Below are 20,111 nucleotides of genomic sequence, written 5' to 3' on the forward strand. Positions count from 1 at the left end.
AGAATTATAGGAACCTGATTGTTCCTAAACTAGCAACACTTTTCCAAAAGAGATAAAAAGCCTTGCGACTAAAATTTATAAAACTGATTAGATGTTTACTTTCTGAATTAGTTTCTATCGATGGAGAAAACTAACATAAAAGGAATAAACAGAATCAATAAATAAATTCAAACTAAGTGACAGTAGACAGTACAGTAGTGCAGACAGAATGGTAGTCGTCTTCTGACTTGCCTTGACACAGTGTCGGCTTGCTCAACTCTAGATACTCTTCAACAGTCTAACTGAACTACTTAACTACAATACTCATTTGGACTACATCTTAGCGACCCTGACAGGAAGTTATGTGCTAAATTTCTACTTCCTCTTACTACTGAAAGGAAAGAAGGAAAAATGTCAAATTTGAAAACAAATTTTTGAGTTTAACAGAAAAACTCCTTGTTTATGTCTCTCATGTCTGGAAAAATGGGGGCAAAATATCATCTTTTTAGAAAAGAAAACAACTTTAAATCAGGAATGTTGTTTACGTATCTAATTCAAATTACTATTTGATGGGTAGTAGATCCTTACTTTGCACTGAATGGCAATTTACCTAACCACACCCTCCACCACAAGTGCTCTTAATCGAATGTTACATATTGAAATTATGGAACTTATTTGTACGCAATATACTATCTTGTACAGGGAGAATATTATACGACCATTTTCGATTAGATTTCCACAAACTGGACCAAATGTGGAGAGTGGTCCTCGAAATTATATAGAAACATTCAAGTTTCCTGAGATTTAACGTTCTTCAGCCATGTTTTACTTCAACATAGAGAGTTTTATACAAAACTTTACTTTTCTTTCGACCTAATGATACAGATAATTCATTTTGACTTGATTCTAAAATCTTCTACTAAGAAATAGTTTTTAAGGTACTAAAGCTGCTGTTTAGTATTTCTAAATTTTCTTGAGCAACATCAAATTTAAATATTAATCCATAAGGCAAAACTGCTGATTAAAATATTTATATATAAATATTAGAAACAAAACAATGCAATATCGCTGGAACAACTCCCAAAACCGAAGCTACTTTACAGGATTATAACATTGAAGCTACATTTTATTGGAATTTAGAGCAGAAATACAGGAGGAGTCAAGCTTATGTAAGATAGTAGTAGGTAAGTGCTGCTGTCTATTGACGACAAATTGAAACGATTTTTATTTGTCGGGATATAACGCGTGTTTTGCCCACTATTTCGATTTCAGGGATTATTGAGTTCAGTGGGGTGCCGGGGGCGGGGAGATGTTGCGAAACGGTTCTGCTAATCAGTATTATTCACATTTTAATAAATCAAGTAAACCTCAATTTGATAGCCACTGCGTTGCAAAAGTGGTTTTTACTAAAAGATTGGTGTGCAGCATGCGCATAGTGTCATGATGCACATGCACACCACCATTCAAGCGCCAACTTCAAACTTGATACATATTAGAAAAATATTGGAAAATTCCTCCACTGGAAATTACACTTTTCTTAAAGTTTTCCTTCTTTTTCCTTTTTTGGGAACAAAAATATCTCCAAGGACTTTCTCTAGACTCATTGACACACGTATGGAGGTCCTAAAATTTTTGTTTGGCACATTTTGCCAGGTAAAATTTCAAGTGGTACTCTGGCTGAGTATCCCTCGTTAGCCTACTTCCCTTTACAGTTAATGCAGAATCCTGTCGCCAATACAGCATTACAAAAGGTTCAATGTACTGCATACATTCCCAGTAAGAAGTAAATGTTTTATCCGGTAGTTCATGTGGATTATATCCTTTTGACTCGAAGAGTTCTTCCTTTCACTTAAGTCAAAAACTCGTGGTATGAAGAAAATTAATGCGCCAAAACTATAGAGAAAGTTGAGGAAGATGATAGTTCAAAACAGTTTTTTTGTTCAATTTGAATTATTTAAAATAAAAAATGTTGGAAAAATTGGAAAGAATTCCGTAAACAAGTTGAACATCGGAATATAAAACATAAATCAAGGAAAGGAACTCAGTCAACCTAACATTACGTTAACGAACAGGTGATAACATTGTATTATTTAAAAAACATTGGCTTTCTTTTAACCGTTTTTGCTAAGAAAAACTTCTCAAGTTTAAATAGCAAACTTTAAAAATTATTAAGCAATTAAATAAATAATAAATGACCTAGAAACCTAAATAACTTTTTTAAGGACATAATTTCTGCCGAATAATAATGGTATTAAAGGTCAGCCTGCCACTTAGCAAGGTCAGTATTTGAATTATTGACAAGCCTGAGCTATAAACTGAAATGAACTGATTGGCCCGTTCACTGAAGACATTTGTAGATATAATTTTATGTTTACTAAGCAGTCCAGCGATTGGAATCACATAACATTCTCTCGCTGGTTCAAGGTTCTATCTAGGACAACCCTAAAATTTACATCAATTTCTCCATTTCTTTAGTTACCAACTTGTACACTAGTACAGTACGTAAAACTAAATTTCACGATGTAGCTTATTTAAGAGAAAAGAACTTCATCAGTTCTACCCTAATTCTAGAAAAAAACTATAGAAATAAAAAATGGATCGATCAGTAAGGTAACAGCCGCCAATTCCTGTAAAATCGCAAAAAATTAAAAATGATTCATTGAATGTTACTTCTGAATGTAAATGTAACCTGAAAATAACGCCAAAACGGCGCTTCGGAATGATGCATCCTGTGATTTTTCCTTTCGAACTGCAGAATGGACTTTATATACATTAGCACACCCAGAATTTATTTTCTTCAGGGAGGAACGGATGGTTTGGGTATGAACATAATATTTTAGAAAATAATGTAGCCAACATGACATTTTCAATATTTTAATGAACATTATTATTTACCATTATAGTCATTAAAGCTAACTCCGTGACCGCAGCCAACCTCCGAATTGCTTCAGACACTGATGAGGGCACATAGTAGTACCGAAACATTTCGCACGTAGTAAAAAACTTGCGTTTTCCAAGTCCACGCCCGACAAACTGGATTACTAAGTATTCATTTTCTTCTTAATCGTTCTCTTGCTTGCCGGAAATAAAAGAATTAATATTTAACACGTCATTGTGAGGATCTCAGACGTCTTAAAGAGAGAGGGAAGGATCAAATGGATGGGTACAACGCTCAGTCAAGCTTGGCTTCCTAAAACTATTGCATCTCCTTAACAAAAAATTTCAGTTTAAAAAGTTAAGTATAAAGGGTTGATTAAACGCCTCTAAGGTACACAAATCAGCAAGTACCCATCATTACATTAATACTTCATTGATATCATTTAAGTCATTTTACTGCATTAACTTTTCATTAAATTTTTTTAGAATTTATTAGATGTTATAGGCCCATCCATTTATAATTTTTTTTTTTTGTGAAAATAATAAAATGTTTACTTCATCTTCATAATTAAATAGAAGCTTTATTTGAACTCTATTCCAAATTATTCTTCTAATTTATCTTTTTTAAACCCTTCGTTCTGTGTAATCACATACACATTCACATTAAAACAGAAAAAAGACAAAGGTAGTGCTGGATACTATTTAAATTTGAATCACGAAGTTAGAAAAAAAATTTGAATTTCAATTCGTCTAACAGAACTATTCGAGAGCACAAATAACACACAGTTAAAGTAAGTAAAGTAAAGTAAAGTAATCGCCTATTTTTTCAGACGGGGCTTAACGTCCAACTACCAATTAGGTGTCGTGGACGGAGGCAACTAGCAAACATACTTTACTATTTCTCGTTTTTAAACATTAAATAAAATCCAAGGCCAAGACCGGGAATCGAACCCAGTACCACAATACATATTAGCTTCGCAGGTCTATAACACACAGTTAATAACAAGTAAATTATTCAACAATAATTATTGATTTTTCTATTGTAATTTAATGTAGTTCCTTCAATTGAGTACTTGCAGTAAAATACTTTAATAAATAACTGTCCTAAAAATGTGCATATCTTATCTATTTTATATTCCGTATATGCAAATGGAATATTGAGGTCATTGTGGGTAAAATACTTGTGGTCATACAGTAAAATGACAAATAATATCAATGAAGGTTAATGAAATGATGAGTCCTTGCTGATTTGTCGGTTTGCTTTTGGCGTTTTTCAACGTTACGCATTTTCTGGTGCAGTTTTTGACGATCAACCCTTATACAGCTGTCCTACCGGAAACAGTTTTAATTTGAAACAATGTTTTCGTCCTAGAAGGACCTCAAAATGTGTTTTTCTAGTGAAAACTCAGAACTGGCGATCTGTACGAGTGCAAGACTTCTTCTTACTGAAGGAAGAGAAAAGAAAAACATTCCAACGACTAAACAAACATTCACACGTTCCAAACTAACTTTATAATTTTTCTAAATGTCCTCCCCCTCCCACAAGGAACACAGCGATTTGTGCAAGGAAGTATTACATAAATCTGTTTTCATACAATCAATTACCACATAAGATTTGTATAACCTTGGGATCAATTTGAAGCAGGCTTACACACACACACACACACACACACACTCCCCTTTAGGGGAACACCGGCTGGACACAATTGTTACAACTCATGTCACTAATTCTCACACTGCAACTAGTTTTCTGATGTGACAACCATTACTAAGAAAAGGTCATTAAGTGTGGAGAGGAGCGTAAATCTAGCGTAACGCACACACTCACCACTGAACAATAGTAATACATCTTATACACAATTTAATAATACATTTTTAATTTTGTGTGGGCAAATATTTTGTTGCTTGGCAATATGTCTCGCAAACCTCCACCACACCATCGTGGAAGTAGATAAAATGGGACCTGCTAACACTGCATGAGTAACCAAGCTTGTCACAGTCGATCTCACTAAAATTTAAGTACATAAAGGGAATCAATTACACCAGTTTGTGGTTAAGCTTCGTCGTTTTGATTACAATGTCAACTATGCATTCGGTCATCTTCCCTCGTTTAACTTAAACGAACAATCGAACTCACTCCAATTTTAAAAGCCTTGCCGGAAATCCTTTTAACCATTCAGGTTTTTCTTTTCTTATTGCTCAGCTGATTGTGATCATGTACACAGACTTACTCTTAAAAAAATCTCAAGGTTCTAACCCTAAACATCTTCTCCAAACTCGAATTACAACCGATGGAAACCCAAAGATAAAATATAATTCTAGTTAAATGTAAAATCTAGGTACGATAATAAATAAATAAAAATAAAATAGCAATGAGAGTTATCAGCCTTAAAAATAATAATCATGACCTTTACTTATTATCTGTGTAAATACGAACTACACAAACATAGTAGCGTGGAGTACGGTTATCTCTGAATATGTTCCCTGTACAGGTGTAACAATTTAATTAAAAGGTCGCTAAGTGATAACGCACACTAGGAAGCTGCACTGATAAGGAAATGTAGGTTTTATCGTCGCAAAAATACAGAACAATAAGTTTTATTATTTGCTGGTTGCTTCCTTTATCGCCCAAGAGCAAATCAAGAGAATTCTCAGGTGGGTATCGGTTTTCAGGGAAGGCCACGGAGCTTTGCCTATTTCAGTGTAATATAGGTTGCTGTCACCGCTCAATAATAACGTTAATTCACTGTATTGCTACAAATTTCAAAAAAATTCATCAACCTATAGCAATAAATTTAAAGCATTACAATATTATATAGATGATGCTACCGTAATTATTCTAACCTGGCACTTCTTGTATGCACTCCGTGAAATCATCCCTAAACATAAATTTTCCTGGAAATGCCTCAGAAGTTGCGTTTGAAAGGGGATTGGTAAATCTATTCTTCAGAAAAAATCAACAGAATTGCACTTCCGGCCAAAGTTAAAAGTTGGGTTCACTTAAACGCATTTTACGCGTTTAGTTTAATGTTGAGAGGACTTTCGAGATATTCTGCTGAAGCAACACACTTCAAAAGTTAAAAGCGGTTTTTTTTACCAAAACATACGTATATTTCTAGAATTTAAATTTTATATAATCGCAACAATTCCTCCCACTGACGTCAGACACAGTAAAAGAGGTTCAATCACATCGTTGAACACTCATCAATGTCAAGTTGGAACATTTCCAATTATTTTTAGGAAATGCCCGTAGCTTAAGATTATCCCCTTCCCTCGGTTTGAAGGCCTAACTACCTGCTGCCACTCGTCTTACGTATGTCAGGCAAGTGAAATTTGAAACCTACCAGTCTGGGCACATTCTACACCTTTAAAGACACACTCTTCTACCTCATCTGCAGGTAACGTTAAATCAATTTTCCGAGAGTTATGTTTTCATTGAAGTTACACTAAGTAAAAAAAAAATACAATTCTAATCGAACCTCCCAGTAAATTAATATTCTAATTCCAGTATTCTATAATATTGGAGGTGTATCTAGAAGAAAAGTTAGGTAGATTTTCCACAGAAGAGAACCGACTATTGAGTGCATTCCTATCTAAGAGTTAATGAGCAGCTAAAATTCCGGAAATTCTTATCCAAGAAATAACACTTTACCCAGAACATACTTCACTTTTCTGAGATATTTGTGGAAAGGGCTCTAACGCTTTTTCTAAGCTTCCTATATAAATTGTACATATACCTGTAACTTTTATTGTAATCATTTATTTTGGGAAAGTTCACCTTTGCGATGAGAACACCTGACCGATGGAGAGCAGGCTTCCCTCTCAGAAGTTATTTCTGCGTGATCTATAATTTTACAAAGTTTAGGAGATTGAAGACGAGCATTTAGCGGGGGAAAGTCGTAAGAGTTCAAATACCGGAATTCCTTTAGTTTATGTAATTAAGGCGTTCCGCTTTCGTTAGAAATTCATTTCATACTGTCTGTTTTCTTTAGTGGAGTTGAGGGAAGCTATCACATTTCAGTCGACTTCTAGTACTAAGCAGAGAACTAATATTCCATATTTTTATAAAATGAATAAATTATTACAAGTTTAAGAACTAAGGGGGGGGGGGACAAATCATGGTGAGTTAAACACCGGAAGTTAGATGGCAAAGAATGTACTGCAAAGGCATTATTTTTTTTTCTCTTTATCAAATAAATAAGACGGATGTGCGATTTAGAGCGGCAGAATAGTTTCGAACTGACTGAACCAAAGAAATTTCGTCGGAGATATTTAATCCACAGGTTCTTCTAATTATTAAATAAATGTTCACTGTCTTTATTAAACCTGGTACGCCACTGCCAATACTCTGTAAACTAAGGAATAAAGAGCTTCTCTGCCTCCTTCCAAAAGTTTAACCTGATCATTCCTGCAACTTGATTTGCACCCATACAAACATAAGAAGCACTGGTCCAACATAGGTTTTAACAGTCCATAACTAGAAACGTTTTTAACAGATCAATTTCATATGTGGTGATTTTCCGAAATGGGATTCAAGACCTGGATTTACTAGAATCAGCACTTTCTTACTATAATATATTTTAACCCACTCGATACAATACATAGGTAAAGTATTATCCAATAAGAGAAAGTTGTAGGACATACACATACCCTTAAAGCGGTGATGCACGAACGATCTCTCAACTGACCATTTTCTTCTTTAGTGTTGTAACCTTCCACCCGTTTATCTCTCTCTGACACTTTCCATAATTTTATAGTTTTGTCTAGAAAAGATAAATTAATATTACGCCAAGAATTCACTTGTGAACTTTAAAGAACGTACGCTTAGTGACGCCACTAGTAGTAGTGGAATACCCACCGTTAGTTGATAAAAGGAAGTGCGACTGATTCTTTCTCCTAAGCCACCTTATTTTATTGATTTTTTCTTCTATTTCTAAACTTTTCAAATAATCAAATTCCGGCTCGTGACTTTGAAAAGTTGAGTATACATTAAATTCACCTCTTCTAGGTTGGCAATTTTTACTCTGGAATAAAGAAGTACTAGATGAAAAAAAAGTTTTTTAGCTGGATCAACTAATAAAGATTGATGTTTGTTACAATAATCTCTATTTCTAAAAAAGTATACTTACAATAGGATCTCGTTGGAAGATAACTACCCGACCTCCCTTGTCGCCAGTCGCAAGTAGATCTCCATCATGATTGAATTCAACGCACGAAATTATATCAGCTGAAATTAAAATCCAATACTTATAATCAAATGCGATATTGGGCAAATGTTCCATGGTCAACTTTGAACAAATACAACTTTCTTTTTTTTTTTAATAACCCAATTAACTAACTTATGTGTAAAGTTTTACATGTAATTGAAAATCAAAGTAACGGAAGGTAATCCAAACCGTAATTAAACCAAACTAAATTAATTATAAGAGATAAGATAAAACTCAACGTGCAATAAATTTTAGAGGAGCACAAAAAACCATTTCAAACAGAATTGATTAAATCAAAATAAGAAAAAGAATTGAAAAAAAAAGTTAATTTTAACGAAACGTTAACAATTGGTAACTGTTTTGCATAAATGCTCCTTATTTTATTTTTTGCATAATCCAAAACATAAAAACTACAGAACAAAAAGTAAAGAGGGCACAGAGAACCTACCTAACCTACAAGCTAACCCTTCATTAATATTGCACATTAGTTCAAAAATATCTTTAAAGTGAAGATTCAGCGTAATAAATAACATAAAAACACATATTCACTTACCCTCGGTGACATCGTCGTCTAAAGTTCCTTTAACTTGTGAAAAACACCACTGAATATCTCCATTGCCTGCAAAGCAAATCATTCTTTTTCAAAATTGCACATTTTTTTTCTATTCAACTAAATCTTGAAACATGCACTTTTTTTTTGAGGAAATAGTTTTATTTTGTTTTGGCACCAATCGTCTATTTTATTATTACCTTGCATTTTTTAACAGAAGTCTCTAAATGTTTGTAAATTAATTTCTTTTCTAAAATATTCTTTACGAAATGGCTAAGTAGATTTGGTTGAAAGTACTTAATGAAGAAAAAAAAGAAAAGAGGGTCACTTGAAAACACAATTCATTGTATTATTTATTTTGGAGCACTTTAAATCATAATTAAGAAGAAAAAATTAATATATAAAATTAAAAAGTCTAAACTCTTATTGAAATATCACAGAATTTATTACTTGAATAAATTACACTTTTTATTTTTAAAAAATACCGTGATAATTACAGAGTTATAAGTATAATTAGGTATAAAATAGGAAAGCACGGATTATGTTACATCTCAACGAAATTTCACACGTTCAATGGCGGCACATCACGAGTGCAAACCATCAGTTCAGCAGTGTGACGTCACAGAAAAATGCGCGTCTCCTATGCTCAATGAATCTTAAACCGTTACAATTCATTTTAAAATTGAATAAACAAGACATTTTTCCAAAAACATTTACACGTTTTCAATTGAATACAAGAACTGGGTCGATTGATCTTTCACGATGAAGAGATAACAATAAATTATAGATAAAACAGGGACAGTTATAATGATTCTCAATATTTTGCTCAGTGCTATTTCAACAAAACAATTTCATTTAACCCATTCGATTAAATGTGTGGGAAAATGTTTTCACACATTATTACCTTCTTCTTTTTGTTAAAAAACAAAGCAAATAATGGAAAACAAATTGACATTAATAGATTAATGGCGGGATCTGCAAGCCTGCCAAGTGTAGAACTCTGGCGGCGATTTCAACAATTATTCTACCTTTACTTAATTCTGATTGTTGCCATTGAAAAAATTTATCTCTTTCAACTTCAGATTTCTTCTAAAAATTGATTTTACTTTGAAGATTTAAAGTTCCACTTATTTACAACCATTTGAATAAATACAATTCATAAAAAATCTTGGCTACTGTTACAGCCCTGTTATAAACAGCAAGTTGGAACTAAATTTTTGGAAGTAATAAATAAAAATTGCCACAGCTTTATTCCAATAAAACTACTATGTATTATATTATTTTAATTTTTTAAAAAATCTTTTAATGTTACTACTAAAGAGAAAATAAGTGCAGGTCAGAAATTAAAATTCTGACAACAAAATGTCTGTAAGAAGGATGTTGCACACCCAGAATGTGGCGTATCCAGATTTTTTGGGGTGTGGTCTCGGTTTGAGAACTAAATGCACTTCTTTTTCAATAAATATATTTATATTTTTTAAATGATTTAAGGCGCGTCAACAGCTGAGGTTGTTGGCGCCCGGAACTTTTTTCAGCGCACTACCGGGCTCCGGACAATGCTAGTCGCAGCCTTGAAGACAATTAATTGTGATACATTTGTGCAGTTGAGATCGCACTCGTAAAAGGAGACAATAATTTTAAGTCAAAGTTTCTCAGACTGCCAAGAATAAAAACTCGCAAGTTAATTCAAGTCGAGTAGGAGTTTGCTTAGGCAATGAGTATTAACATGTATGGATGACTGCTGTCAGGGATTCAGAACATCCTTATGAGCACACCTGGCACCTCTAAGGCTTGAGCCACTGATGCACAGCAAGGTTAACTTAAGCAAGGAAGGCTACACATTGTTTCCCTAAGTAAGACAAGTAGCCATGAAATTACTGACCATTTTTTTCCGTTCAGTTAACTAAACGACAATTCGACAAGGTAGTGTGAGACTGGTAAGTGCATATAATACCGCCTCAAGTCTGTTAGCTTGAGAAAGACATCCCTGTGGTCTCACAACTATCTTGTCGAGCTGCAATATAATAAGATTAATAAAATAAGAAAAGCAAACACACTTGACTGATTACCATTCTTCTTGTTTACAATGGCCGATAGCCTGGAGAGACTTGTCTGTCGCATGATCGCAGACTTGAGGACCAGCTTTGCCGGGAGGGAGTAACATCGCGAGATGGGCCGCGCCTTCCGAGTGCCCCCTCCCTCAGCTACCACCACCAGCCGCTCGCACACACTGAAACAGCAAAGAAACTATTAGTCCAATATTGCAGTAGACAGGCTCCTTTTACAAGAACGCATAACAATTCATCTCCTAACTGTAAGTTCACTGTTGTAAATTTTGTTCGAACGTGGAGTATCAATTGAATATTGGCCTTTACAGCAAGACTGCCATTCTCGCTTCAATGATTCTTAGATTGTGGATGCGCCACTATTTTTATACTAATATAATAATAACAGATCTTAACATGGCTTTACAAATTCCTCCTTTTTTTCTAATAAGGAAGAAATATAAGTCAGGATATGAGGCGGCACCAAGAAGGCCGTTTTAAACTAGCAACCGATCCATTGAGTAACTCCTCATTTTGTTGCAGTCGGTGATATACCAAGAAGAAGTTGGCAGGTGGTTTACCTAATGTTTGGCAATGGACAATGAATGCAGGAAACCCACTAGAAGTCCAGATCCCTGAAGACAATGCTCTCTTATGCCTCTAAGAGTTCTAATGGCCGATAACACCTGCACTACTGTAGAAAGGCTCCAGTTCAGGTAGAGTCTGATCAGCAAGAGTTCATTTTCTACATTTATTTGCACGCTTTTCTAAGGGTACAGTAAGAACTGCAAGTTTAAGGAACATTTGCCAAATAGAGTTAATTATTTGTGCTAAATTTAATTCATAAGAATACTTGTAGTTTAATATAAATAAAAAGTACAGAGGTTGAGTAGAATTGTGCGTTCGGCGGTCAAAACTCGCGCAGTTCGGTTAAAACTGGATCTGTAGGTTCATCAGATCCGCAATCAGAGTATCCTCGTGTAACTCCAGTACTCTGGGCCGTTAGGTAATCGAATGTTTACCTCGGTGAATTCGAAAGGACAAACTTCGAATTGTAATGAGTGTAACTCCAACTCTACGTGAACTGCAAATTGCGAACTATCAAACACGGATGTTTTACTAAAACTTTTTGCCTATTCAGAGGCCAATCAAGAGATTCAATTGGAAACAATGTTTATCTAAATGCATTTATAGTAGATATTGCAGGCAGATAATTACTTTTTTTTTCTTTTTTTTCAGATAACCAGTTGTTAGATGACTTGGCAGATCAAGTTGCCTTATATGTAGAAAAGTGGTGGTGGACTTTACGCAGTGAATAAATAAAGTGGAAAGTTCTCCTTACTTTGAAGTGAGCTGGGTCTTATCCTGAGATCCAGCTGTGCTGAAGTTCATTGAGAAAGAAGTTTCGATACTATTCGCAGAATTGATTAGAGGTGCGCTTTCTTAGACCACTTGATAATTCACAAGTCCGATGTGAAGGTCACATACTGTTCTTCTCACCTGGTTGTAGGCACGAACCAAACACGCGGAACTCCGAACACGGAATGTTTTACACCGACAGAAAAGCACGTCGGCCCCCATGAAAGTAGAGTTTTCCTTTACGCTCAAGGTGAAAACTGATTATCAGCAGAAAAATAGTTTGATGTGACCTTTAATTATTCGGCCATTATCTACGAAGGTAACACAAACTACCAAATTCAACCAACATTTATCAGTACTGAAAAGCGTAAAAAACTAATTGGTGAATGCCTGAACGATTATTGTCTCTATTTGCCACGCGCTTCAGGCCCAAAAAGTTTCTTTAAAACTAGGAACTTCAACAAGGAAATGCAAAATTTATGTGAGAAGCGTGACTAATCGCTCCCGAAATCTAATTAAAGAGTTAAGCGAACGTCGCGTATAAAACTGTAAGGAACGGCCTGGAGAACAAGGCGTTAGGTAAAGTCGCATTCTCTACTCCCCAAATCTTCAACTTGGGAATTCTGACGGTCACTAACTTTAATACCGTAATGGAAGTTACGGTATGAAGTACCGCTGAAGACAATCCATTCTGAATACCGTATTCAAGGAAGGATGGTATAGTGGTTAGCGTAGAAGAAACTAAATTCCTTACCTTGAACGAGCCACTGCGCGTTCAGCAGAGATTAACACTCCCCCGAATTTACAGCATCAAGCTCTGTTTGTCAGACTGTAGTCAGTTATCCTCGGATTAGCGCTGTATAACCCGGCTGCTCCCGACCCTTCTTCTGCCTTGGAGACGTCCAAGAACTTCACACAGCCACAAGCATAAATTAATTACTTAGTTTTTAATGTCTGCTGTTTACTGTTTAAAGAGGTCAAATTAGCAAAATTGTGTGGTAAGAAAACAATTTCATTAAGAAGTAACTACGCTTGTCCCAACTGCAATCAAAAGTTTCTAATTGGAAAATCTTGCATTTATTTCCCAATCCAAACCCACCTCCTGGAAAAATCTTTCTTACAAAACCTCAACATCATACTCCTCAATACTGGGTTAGATGGAAATATCGCCTAATTGGGAAAAACTACTTTCAGGAACCTGTGATCACCATTTTTCCGACGAAAACTCCAAATCGCGAATGACTTATCACTTCCTCTTTGCTACACGTCTCCAACTGAGTGTAGCATTGTTGATCTTTCAGGATCGAGGGAGATCGATTAGCTGCTTTTTCTTAACAGATGCTACTTCGATTTCCTGGAAACTTGGCATGGTAAGTTGCACTGAGATAAGCGAACTCAGTGCCTAAGATTATTTTATAGTTTATCAAAAACAAACAGGAGTAACAAATAACGACTAACGTTCTGGACTAACAGAGTAGTCACGCCTGTGAGGCACGTTCCGGAGCGGGGAGCTCCTGCTATTTATTACACACGACTGTCTGTGGCTGCTGCCACATTCCGCTCTGAAATTACGGGCAGCGTGTTCCCACAACATTCTTTACTTTTACAGACAAACATATTTGTCCAATTTAGGGCACAATTAAGAGCACACAATCCGAGTGTCAAAATAGAATTTATTATGAAATTTGAATAATCACCAAATGCGAGGGTAATAACATTTATTTACTATTTTAAACCTAGGCTGACAGCTGTTTGGGCCACATAAAGAACATTAGTTCCACTTAATGGCGACAGAGTGCATGGAAAGGAAAATACGAGTAAACTTCGCAGGGTAGGTGAACTAGCATTAGTACTATCTTCAATGCACTACTGAGAGGGTCTCCGCACAGGAGCCGTCTGCCTCAAATCTCAATCTCTTGTATACTCACACCACTTACTCTTTTTCGGACTCCTAAATATAATATCGATGTATTACTGCACACTGTAGATATAACTGTAGCGTACAACCTTTCTTTTCGATGCGAGCACCAAACATATTCGCCGTGACGATTAGTCCAATACGTAGATTGTCTCGGCCCGGGGGAGATCCTCTAGATTTAGGACTTGACGCTTCAGTGAGAACCAACATTTCGGAAGAAATTCCATGTGTGAGGTGACAAACAAGTTAGAACTTAGAGAATGTGTCACACGGAGTGTAGTATTATTCTGGAGAGTTCATTAGCAGGGAGAACAAAGGCAAGTTGAGTGGATGCGCCGGCAGCGACATGCCTGAAGAGGTCAAGTGACGTAGGTATTGGCAGATTGTCGCTCAACATCACTACTAATGGTTTGTAACAATGCGGGGAGGTTACATACAACTCGATATCACCATCTATCTCGATATGTCGCCACCCCTCTACCCCCTACTATCAATCTCCGCAAACTTCCTACCTTCCCCTCTAGTTAAACATCCCCTCTACTGCACAGTTAGAATATCTCTATATTCAAAAGGAAGTCATAAATTTGAAGAATGTGGCATCCACTGACAGTTATTACATTAAAATTTACCTCATTTTAGGTAATTAAAAGTCCTTGAAACATGGAATGCGTCACAAAAGGGCAGTTGACTTCAACAGTAATACACTAGCAGTTGATTCAGTGCAATAACTTGATACCCCGTTGATGAAAATGTGCCTTCACCGCTCTTTAAGAACTCACCTGAAATCACTAATTTCTGAGACAAATTTCTAAACCAAACTGCAAGACGTAAAGAAAACTGACGACTGCTCAAAAAGTTCTGAATACTCGAAAAAGCTCTTGTGTACAAAAACACACTTCCGGGGGAATCATGCAGCCAACTTGGAATTTTGGTTACGTCATTTCATACGGATATCATAAAGAGCTTAGCTCTGAAGCTGCATTCTAGAGAATGAGCTTTGACTTTATCTATCGCTCAAAATCCTACTTTACTCTTGGGCTTTAGAAAGCAGTTTATGACCGCAGTCTAGAATTATTTAACAAAGAAAAATAAAATTTCAAATCAATTTTACATCAGCCAATCTAAGGGTTTTTTAATTAAAATGTAAATAGAAGTTAGCAAACTTAGTAAATTCAATCAGTCAGCAGTTATAGAACCATTCGAAGTGCAACTTCAATTCCCACCACTGAGAGCTGAGATGGAACTGAATGGATTCATTCTGAAGATGGATTCAAAGCCGACACCAAACTGCGCTAGCTCCAGAGTACTAGTAAACTTGATCGTTGACCTCCGACTGTTTCCTACATTAATTGCCACCTGGGATTGGTGCTCCCAGCTTCGTTACACAACTCCAAATTAATGATTTTCAAACGTTATATATACTCAAATAACCATTGGCGCACCAGAATTTTTGGCAGAGGTTTAGTTTGAACTGTCCGCTGGGGCGCTATAGATTTCTTCACACTATCTTGAATCCAACTACTTCCTCAAAACTGTTGGATCGCTTACAAACATCTGCACACCACACACCCTAACCTGCACAGCCGTTAGCGTATGGCAGAAACTAAAGTGATGATCGCAGCGAGAGAAGTCCTAAGTGTTCACGGTAGGCGTTTTTACACCCAATGGACTCCTAAACATCCACATTGATGTAATGTTTTGTTCAGAAAATTTGGCAGACGACAATTTTCTGACCAGCCGGAAGGGAAGCAACTAAAAGCGGAAGGTTGAATTTGCCGGTAGAAGTGACGTCAGCAAACAGAGGTGAACAAGCCGAGCACTTGAAGCACTAAGTCACGTATTGGGGTTTTCCTACACACCGCGGCCATGTTACACTACGCGCACACGCACGCCACGCGAGAGGTGAATATTTGGCCTCAATCAATCGTATCCTGATTAGCAGAAATTTCTCACAGAGTGCGCGTCCTCTATCACTCCCAGCACTTAACTACTGTCAGCTTTACTAGTTCATCCTTCCGGTTCCTGAAGATGGTATTATACACTTCCTGCTCGGGCGCAACTCTCACATCGGAAAGGTTCATTTCCAATCTAAATTTGCCCCAGACACCCTCAGGATAGTGTATAGGCTGAACTACCTATTAAATGCCGAATTCTTATTTCCGGAAAAAGAAAGGAAAGCTTTGAGTGGCTTTGTCTGCCCACAATGTGCATTTTGTTCATTCGTTAGGAGTTGTGTGAAAGCAAGAATGTTGAGAACTGCATCAAAGGCAACGAAATGGCAACTGACCGGAAAGAACCAGCCCTTATTCTGGTATGTTTCTAATCAGGAAGTTCGTAGGTCAATTTAAATAGTTTCCGGTTGCCGTTTAAGAGACAATTCTTCTTGATGATTTTTATGCCAGAAATTACTGACACGAGCTTGAGGAATCTTTAAAATCAGAGTTTTGGCGACTACGCTTAACCTAAGCGATATACATCATAGTATAAGGTAATACGGTATGTTAATTCCACAATTTTCTTTTGAGGAAATCTTATGTCTCAAAAATTCCTTGGATCGAACTTCCCTGGGAAAATTACGCAAATCAAAACTCTGCAAGTGGAAAATCTGGGGTGACTGCAACAGTTCCTCTTACTGGGGGCAAGAGCACGAAGAATGAGAGCACTAGAGCGGCACACAGCTGACCACCCGAATGATGAGGGCTAAACAGGAGTCGTGAATGTTTAATGATGTCGCTTGACCTCCTGGCCTCGGCCAGTTCTGATCTCTGACCTCAAACACTACCTCAACTTGCTGCTTTCATTCCATCAGCAAAGTCCTCGCCACCATTCATGTGTCCAATGTTCTTCCGTTCTCTATCTGTATTTCTATTTTGTTTGTTCGAATTCTACAAGAGCTTTGAGTTTTTGAGTGCCGGCCCTCTGCGGGAATCCAGGGGCCCAGCGAAGAACTCCTTGAGTTCACTTACTGCTTGTTGAGGAGAGCCTCAGTGTGCACCATTTTCTTTTGTAAGTTAACATTTCCCAGTGACCCTCACAGTGTAAAAAATCTGACTAATTTCTCTTGTAATTGATAAACTACCACTTTTCATTTAATTTTAACAAAGTTCTGTTTCATTTTCTCTTAAGATTAAACATGGCGAACATGCAGACATCCGCTTTTGAACAATACTGAGACCTGATGTCAGGTTTTTGCAAATTAGACTGCCCGTTCGTGGAGAGTGGGTCAAAGCCCAAATGTTGCAGAAAGTTGAAATTCGAGATTTGCTTTAACAGCCCCAGCCCGGGGATAAAAATAATCTTCCAGACCCGGGATACCCTCTTCTGAATTTATTTTATGGAGAATGCACGGAATATGGTTCCAATTTTTTAAAAAGTAGAATATGTACTGATGTGTTAGTAAGAGATAAATATTTTCCAGAATTTCTAATTTAAAGGAAATCCACGGGTTCGAACCTCAGGAGGAGTGTCTCGCCAGCTGATTGTCTACTCAGGAACATACAGCCGGCAAATAGAATTAAACTGATCTCTTGCAGGGATGCCAAGCTACCTGGTAAATCATATCATTACTCTAGTTCCTTGTGTTCGAACTACACCCCCACAGAACAGACTGCTCTGTCTTCATTACCCCATTGTCAGCGGCAATATTACGCCCGACTCTGTGGGTTCATTTTTCATCGCGCAGCGTTTACATGGCTGGTGAAGTCTGTTATGCAGATATTTATTACCGTTTATTACAATTCCAGTTTTACCAACTGTTATGTCACATTGCGCAATTTTGAACCTGTACATCATGAATTTAATACGACCTAGTCGGTCTCTAGATAGATACTCATTTCTGGGGTCTGCTTTTAAATGCAACCAAAATTTTAAAAAATCCATATATTGCGTTAAATAAAATTAAAGGCATGGTGGAAAACTAAATGAAAATTGGAAATAGTCTAAAGATTAGTTTAGCAACCGCAATACTTGGTGTAATGAACTATTTGGCGCTCCAATACTACCAACTGATTGTATCCGACATTATTATTATTATATTCCATATTATTATTATATTATTCCGATATCAAATGATATGCTAGAGACAGATATAACATGATTGAGTTAATTGCACATTGGAGCGCTGAACTCCCTCTGCGTGAATGTGTGTGTGAGGAGTGAGACAGAGAGAGAGATAGAGTGAGGGAGAGAGAGTATGGTTACAAAGAGGGAGCCGGCAGTGGGGGTAACTTGTGCCCGAAAAGCTGTGAGATATGGCGGGAATGAAATTGGCGCACAAGTGAAGGCGACCCCATGTCAGCTGGGCAACAATTGAATTCAACTCTAATAGTAACCCCGGCCCAAAGAGGCCCTTGCACGATTTAATTTGCCAAGGCGGTAGTCTATTCTCTGCTTGACAGCTGAAGTTGAAGTTCTTCCATATTTAATTTGACATGCTCTTAATGTTGTCCAGCTGATACTCTTCTAACTTGGCCCAAAAGAAGTCGCACCTTCCTCGCATTCATTCAAAAAAACACCTTGATATAAAATCTCAAGCGGGTTTCTTACAATATAAAGTGTTCATCTACACATTTGGTCCGATGCGCGCGATGGCATAACTCAAAACCGGAAAATCCCGCAAAGTTTAAAATTGATATTTTTAACTCGGTGCTCACCACGGAAATTAGCTTCCGCACAAATAAACCAACCATTTGAGCCTAATGTAAGGGTACCCAAAACATGGTTTAAAGAATCTTAATTTTCAAAAACTTCAGGGTCGAACCCTAGGGTAAGGAACCCTATGCCCCATGCTTTCTGCTGTACGCTTTCTAAGTTCTCCATTACTCTGGTCTAGGTTTAAGGTCACCTTCTCAAAGCCCTACCGGCGTTCTCTCGCTGCAGAGAACACAGTCTACGAAGAAGCAAATCCCGCTTAATAACACAAAATGGAAAATTACTTCTAAATCAACTAAAAGGCACACATTCGCACTTAAATTCATGGATTACCAATGGGTCGCCAGCAGGAGCTACGTCTTCTGTTTTCAACTCGGGACGGCTCTTTCTCCAATTCAATTTATTTTTATTTTAACACAGGGCAGTGTTTAAAACCTATTTCTATTGTCGCACATCTAAAATTGATTGAGATGGTTACTGCAGCAAATAAGATGAATGTAATCAAATGTAAAATGAATTTCCCTTTTGATAAAAGCAATATAGTCATTAGATTTAATTGTTTAACTTGTGTATTGTTTAGTGAACTTTCAATGCAGTCATTATATTTGTGGCTGCGAACAGATAAAGTGGTAGATTGTGAACAAACAATGCTGTGAACAGTGTACTCGCCATCCACTAAGTAAATTTAATAATTGCTTCAATCCGCTCGTCTACCCGGCACTTTGCAGTTTTAACTCAAACTTTACTCGCCATATTGATGCCACATTGACAAACAAATTGGCCAATCTCATCTTTAATTATATAGCAATCTCTTGGTAAATTTTACCCTCTTCTTGTCAGTATTGTTTTGAAAAGGTAACACAGCTGTTACAAACTTCTTTTGCCCGCCTCAACGCAATAGTTTCCCACGCAACTATAATTCCGCCAATACTGTTCACAGAGCATCCTATGCCAGTAATTCTACTTCAAATATCAATTTTACATTATTTTTTTTTTACAGCTTGCTCATGATCCGCTACAAGAAATATCTAGATTTGATATAAATAAACGAATTCATTCAAAAACAGATTTAAACTTAATAACCAGAACTCGCCTAATCAAAAACTTTAAAACGTTTGCTAGATAAATGGGTATTCCAGGAGGGAGGAGGGTGGAGGTTCGGTAAGCCCAGTCGCTTGCAGCTCTAGTCCCTAAATGGCAATGGCAATTCGCTAGCGTCGCAGCACCATCATCTTCCATTGTTATCTTAACTTTCTGGCATTTGCTCAAAGATCAGCTTCTTTTAGTCTAAGACCTGGATGCTCCTAACTCCTTATTTTCCCAACCTACATCTATTCCCTTTAAACCACTTCTGTGCAGTCTTTACCCATTTTTCCAGCTACACTACCGTTGTAAAAGCCCTTAATTATATTACGATTTAATAAGACCGAAATTTCAACATTTTATTCACTCAATTTACAACTTAAAACGAATTCATAAACTGGACGAAATCAATGTTGTAAGGGTCAAGTGGTCAGCGTTGTGGG

At 36.8% G+C, this 20,111-nt stretch overlaps 1 protein-coding gene and 1 long non-coding RNA gene across 7 annotated transcripts in view; one reads left to right on the forward strand and one right to left on the reverse strand.

Annotated features, from left to right (window-relative positions):
- The window catches only part of tws (protein phosphatase 2 regulatory subunit tws), a 64,182-nt gene that overhangs the window by 11,129 nt on the left and 32,942 nt on the right, over positions 1 to 20,111 (reverse strand). The window contains exons 2-6 of one of the 3 annotated variants that reach the window (XM_074113219.1): positions 10,683 to 10,843; positions 8,617 to 8,682; positions 7,986 to 8,083; positions 7,715 to 7,880; positions 7,507 to 7,619 (exon numbers count right to left, since the gene is read on the reverse strand). In XM_074113219.1, the coding sequence (XP_073969320.1) occupies positions 7,507 to 7,619; positions 7,715 to 7,880; positions 7,986 to 8,083; positions 8,617 to 8,682; positions 10,683 to 10,734 (495 nt within the window). In that variant the 5' untranslated portion in view covers positions 10,735 to 10,843. Of the gene's footprint in view, positions 1 to 7,506; positions 7,620 to 7,714; positions 7,881 to 7,985; positions 8,084 to 8,616; positions 8,683 to 8,813; positions 9,220 to 10,670; positions 10,844 to 20,111 lie in introns of those variants that run through there. The other 2 variants (XM_074113217.1, XM_074113220.1) reach the window with 2 other exon arrangements.
- On the forward strand, positions 1,026 to 16,110 carry LOC141446643 (uncharacterized). Of its 4 annotated transcripts, none has more exons than XR_012453803.1 (4): positions 10,793 to 10,927; positions 11,202 to 11,374; positions 11,898 to 12,091; positions 14,575 to 16,110. It is a non-coding gene; the product is annotated as an uncharacterized lncRNA (long non-coding RNA). The 4 variants fall into 4 exon arrangements; XR_012453802.1 differs by lacking the exon at positions 14,575 to 16,110 and adding an exon at positions 13,758 to 14,038; XR_012453801.1 differs by lacking the exons at positions 10,793 to 10,927; positions 14,575 to 16,110 and adding an exon at positions 1,026 to 1,163 and having other exon boundaries at positions 11,898 to 12,778.

This window comes from Rhodnius prolixus, unplaced genomic scaffold (genome assembly GCF_049639745.1).
Source record: "Rhodnius prolixus isolate KJV_2025 unplaced genomic scaffold, Rpr scaffold_7, whole genome shotgun sequence".
In the NCBI taxonomy this organism is placed as follows: Eukaryota; Metazoa; Arthropoda; class Insecta; order Hemiptera; family Reduviidae; genus Rhodnius; species Rhodnius prolixus.